The sequence below is a fragment of the Microtus ochrogaster genome, chromosome 17 (genome assembly GCF_000317375.1).
Source record: "Microtus ochrogaster isolate Prairie Vole_2 chromosome 17, MicOch1.0, whole genome shotgun sequence".
NCBI classification, from domain to species: Eukaryota; Metazoa; Chordata; class Mammalia; order Rodentia; family Cricetidae; genus Microtus; species Microtus ochrogaster.
In genome coordinates, this window is record NC_022019.1 from 8,803,694 (window position 1) to 8,808,455 (window position 4,762).

The 4,762-nt window shown below is 46.9% G+C and overlaps 1 protein-coding gene across 2 annotated transcripts in view; it reads right to left on the reverse strand.

The window, feature by feature from the left end:
- Parp4 (poly(ADP-ribose) polymerase family member 4) overlaps nt 1-4,762 on the reverse strand; it is a 104,057-nt gene that overhangs the window by 15,584 nt on the left and 83,711 nt on the right. For both annotated transcript variants that reach the window (XM_026783255.1, XM_013349240.2), the window contains one exon: nt 1,631-2,851. In XM_026783255.1, coding sequence (XP_026639056.1) covers nt 1,631-2,851 — 1,221 coding nt within the window. The remainder of the gene's footprint in view (nt 1-1,630; nt 2,852-4,762) is intronic.

Below are 4,762 nucleotides of genomic sequence, written 5' to 3' on the forward strand. Positions count from 1 at the left end.
AATAATAAAAAAATGAAAATGAAGATTATAAGGGTCTGTCCTGTCCCTTTAAGAAACAAGCCCTGCAAGGAAGTGGACACCCTACCTCCTCCAGCCTGAGCTCTCTCTTTTCTGCCTCTCTCCCGAAGAGGTAGCTTCTCTTCTCCTCTCCTCCCCTCTCTGTTTCTCTTTCTCTCTCCGCCACTCTCTCCTTGTCCCACCTTCTCCCTCTCTCTCCCCATTCCCCTTCCCTTCCATAACCCACTAAATAAATATCCAACCTCACTCTGCATAGCACGCCTATCTGTCTCTGTCTCTTACCCGCTGAGGCTCCTCATGGGACAGGCTGACCCACCGAGCAGCTCCCTGCCTGGGACCCACTGCCACCCCTTGGGGAACAGCATTGTTTTATTTTTACCATTACAAAGATACATGCCAATAATAAGGTACTTGGCAGGCAGAGGCAGGTGTGTCTTAACTTCTAGCCTAACTGGACCACACAGAATGTTCCAAGTCAGACAGGCCTATATTGCAAGATTCTGCTTCAAAAAAAAATTAAAACTGGAGCTGGAGAGATGGCTCAGTGGTTAAGAGCATTTATTGTTCTTGCAGAGGACCCAGGTACAGTTCCCAGAAGTTGCATCAGGCTGTTCACAGCCACCAGTAAATACAGCTCCAGGGTCCAATGCCTTCTGTCCTGTACAGGCATCTGCATGTACATGGTATACATAAACTAATGCTATGCATATAAAACTACCTTTATGTGGGTTCCAGAGATCAAGCCCAGGCCATCAGGTTTGTGTGGCGAGCACTTTCCCCAATGAGCCTTCTTGCCAGCCCTCCACATTTCATTGTTTTTATTTTTTGTTTATTTTTTGAGACAGGGTTTCTTGGTCTAGCTATGGAGCCTGTTCTGGAACTCGCTCTGTAGACCAGGCTGGTCTCCATTATTTTTATTTTTTATTAAACCTTTAATCCCAGCACTCGGGAGGCAGAGGCAGGCAGATCTCTGTGTTTTGAGGCTAGCCTGGTCTACAAGAGCTATTTTCAGGACTGGTAGGCTGTTGGCCCTCCACGCTACTATAGTAATAGTAGTTCACACACTAATAGAGGAAAATATTCAGAATAATCATTGCACCTATGTTTACTAGGCAGTAGGAAATTTCTGTCAACTTCAATTCCTGGCACTAGAACTTAGGGAGTAAATCCATGACCTCTTCAAGGATGCTAATTTTCTTTCTTTCTTCTTTTGTTTATTTAAATTTATGTTATGTGCATTGGTGTGAAGGTGTCAGATCCCCCTGGAACTGGAATCACAGACAGTGTTGTAAACTGCCATGTGGGTGGTGGGAACTGAACTCAGGTCCTCTAGGAGAGCAGCCAGTGCTCTTAATCACTGAGCCATGTCTCCAGCCCCCCAGGATGCTAATTTTCAACTGACAAATATTAACAGTCGCTAACGATGAATGACAAACAGCATCCACCACCACGCAGAGTTTTAGTTCAGCTGACTACTCACTGAGAGACATTTTCTCCCATGCTGACACACACCCTGAACCACTAAGGACTGGCAATACGCTGTTCTGTGAGCAACTGCTCTAGGATGCACTGTTGTAAGCCGTGAAGCTAACTGAAGAGATAAGAGGAATACCTCAGTTTGTAGGGCAAAGAGCGAAGTCCACGGTGCAGGAAAGCTTTCAGAGACCACACGTCCCTCATCTTCTTCCGCGGAAGCGCTTTCGCAGATCATCCATTCCTCATCTTCCTCTGCACAAGCGTTCTTTGTTGCAGAAAAGCTTTCAAAGGCCACACATTCCTCATCTTCCTCTGCACAAGCGTCCTTTGTTGCATAAGTCTCTATCTTGCACGCTTCATATCGTATTGCTTCCTCAATTTCCGCTTCATCTATTTTTGCTTCGAAAGAGGCAGGCAAAACCATGTCTTGAAAACCCAGGCCTTGTAAGCCATCTGATGGCGCAGCACTGGCAGAACGATTTGAGAAGAGAGACTCAAAGGAGAAAGCCGATTCACCTGAATCCATTTTGGTATCTGCGATTCTGTCCTCAGGTCCCCGAGGGAGGGAGGCACTTTGTGAAGGCCTCCGGGGATGCCCAGAGCTAAGAACTCTGGAGAGAGGAGGAAGGCCAAGAATTGCCTCGTCGGGCCTTTGGGAAACTTTCTTTGAACTGGAGAAACCACCTGAGAAAGCAGTAACACTGCCAAAGCCCGAGAAAAGCTGCCCGGGAGGAGACCCCGAATCATGGAAGATGTTGGTACCTCCTACAGGCTTAAGGCTTTGGCCAAACACAGGTGAGTTGTCTGGGATGAATTTTCTGTGAGGAGGAGGAAAATGGCTGCCAAAAAGGACAGGGGTAGGAGGAGGAAGACTAGCAACACCGGAGGGAGGGGGAGCGGGAGGAAGACAGGGGGCACCTGGGGGAGAGGGAGAGAGAGGAAAGTGGGTGCCACCAGGGAGAGGGGGAGCGGGAGGAAGGGCACTGGGAACGTCGCTGAGAGGAGAGAACAAAGCAGACTGGGCGCTGCAGGGAGAAAGGAAAGAGAACAGATCTGCAGGAGCAGAAAAATCCACGGGAGCAGCCCCGCATGTTGCTTTAGTCGCCAACATACTTCTTTTAAATCCCCCCTCTCTTTTCTTTGACGCCAGATGATTCACACCCAATGGCCGGCCCACACCTTCCGATTGTGAGTGGACCTTGAGAGACTCTGCTGCTGCACGAGACTGTGGCTCTGGGGTCACGCATTCAAAATCTTCAGAAACTTCTTGAAAACTTCTCCTTAGCTTTTTTTTGTGTTTTTTAGCCAAATGTAGCTGGGGCTGTTTCTCCTTCCCTTCAGAGGAGACCGAGAAGGGCTGCCCAGGTGACAAAGTTGTGCATGTGAAGAGAAAGCAGAACAAAATAAATTAGCAAACATTCTCCCGAGTAACTGAATGACTGGGTTGTTAGGGATCCCTCAACCCCAAAATCAACTCTGACAGGTAAGTAGGTCCAGGGAAAACGGCTTTTAGCCAGGTGTGGTGTAGTGGCTCACCCTCTAATCTTGCATTCAAGAGGCCCAGGCAAGAAGATCTTGAATTTCAAGGCCAGTCTGGGCAATAGTGAGACACCATTTCAAAATAAAAAATTAATCGGACAGTGGTAGCTCACACCTCTTATTCCAGCACTGGGGAGACTGAAGCAGGTGGATCTCTGAGCTCAAGGCCAGCCTGGTCTACAGATGAAGTTGCAGGACAGCCAGAACTACCCAGAGAAACACTGTCTCAAAAAAATAAATAAATAAAAAAATAAAAAAAAATTAAAAATTAAAAAAAAATACAAGAGGACTGGGGATAGGCTGGGCAGTGGTGGTGCAGGCCTTTAATCCCAGCACTTGGGAGGCAGAGGCAGGCCAGCCTGGTTTACAAGAGCTAGTTCCACGACAGGCTGCAAAGCTACAGAGAAACCCTGTCTCGAAAAACAAAAAACAAAACAAATAAAACAAACAAACAAATAAAACTTTAAATAAAAACAAAACAGAAAGAGAAGTGGGGATAATGCTTAGTGGTGGGGAATTTCCCTAGATTTATGAATGAATCTGAGTTCATTCATAAACACCACCAAAGGAATAAGAGAAAGAAAGAAATAAAAAACAATATGTGGGCTGGTGAGATGGCTTGACAGCCAGAGACACTGTGGCTAAACCTAAACTCAATTTCAGAGACACCCATGATAGAAGGAGAGAACCAGTTAGCACAAGGTATCCTTAGACCTCCATGCATCCAGTCCACTGTACCCTCCCCCAGCCTGTCAATAAACAAACAGACAAATAAACATTATAAAAAGATCATAATGCTTATCTGGTTTCCTGTTTATTTATTTCTGATCAACTGTCCTACCACTCATTTATATCCAAGGCCTAAATGTATTTGGTATTTGGTTGGAAGCGGCACCACAGGCCCCTGGCATCCATATATACAAGGAGTCTGAAATATTTGGCAGGGGGTCAAAGTCCTCTCCTCTGGGAGTGGCCACAGTCCAGAGCCCACTTCCAAGAAAACCCGCCAAACGATGACCCCTCTCCGTGTTTCTGTGTTTTCCTGGGGTGGGGGAAGGGGCTCGGAGTTCATTAAACTTGGGCTTCTCCTAATTCGGTCTGATTTGGTCTAATTTGGATTATTTCATTGGTAGAGAGGCTTACCGGGCCCAAGGGGGAAAAAAACCTTAATATTTAGCTACTTTTACTTTTTTGAGGCATGGTCTTATGATGCAACCCAGGTTGGCCGTCAACTCCTGTCAATCCTCTTACTTCAGCCTTCTGAGGTGAGATTACAGGTGTAAGCCACCATATCACTTCTGGCTAAAAGTTTTATAATAAGCTAATATACAAAGACCAAGGGTAAAAGGCAAAACATTTGTAAGATTTGAAGAATACCAGAGCCATGGGTACTGGCCCGAGGAAAGGAATGACAGGGTAAGTTAGTAGTCTGGGATCCTACATTCCCAACTCTCATTTGTAATAATGTTCTTGGCAGCTGAGTTCCGTCACCTGCATGTGACATGTGTGTGTGCACACAGGCCCACACGCACACACACACACGTGTGCACACAGGCCCGCACGCACACACACACACATGCGCGCACACACACACGTGCACACAGGCCCTCATGCACACACACACACACATACACACACGTGCACACAGGCCCGCACGCACACACACACGTGTGCACACAGGCCTGCATGCACACACACGTGCACACAGGCCTGCACACACACACTCACA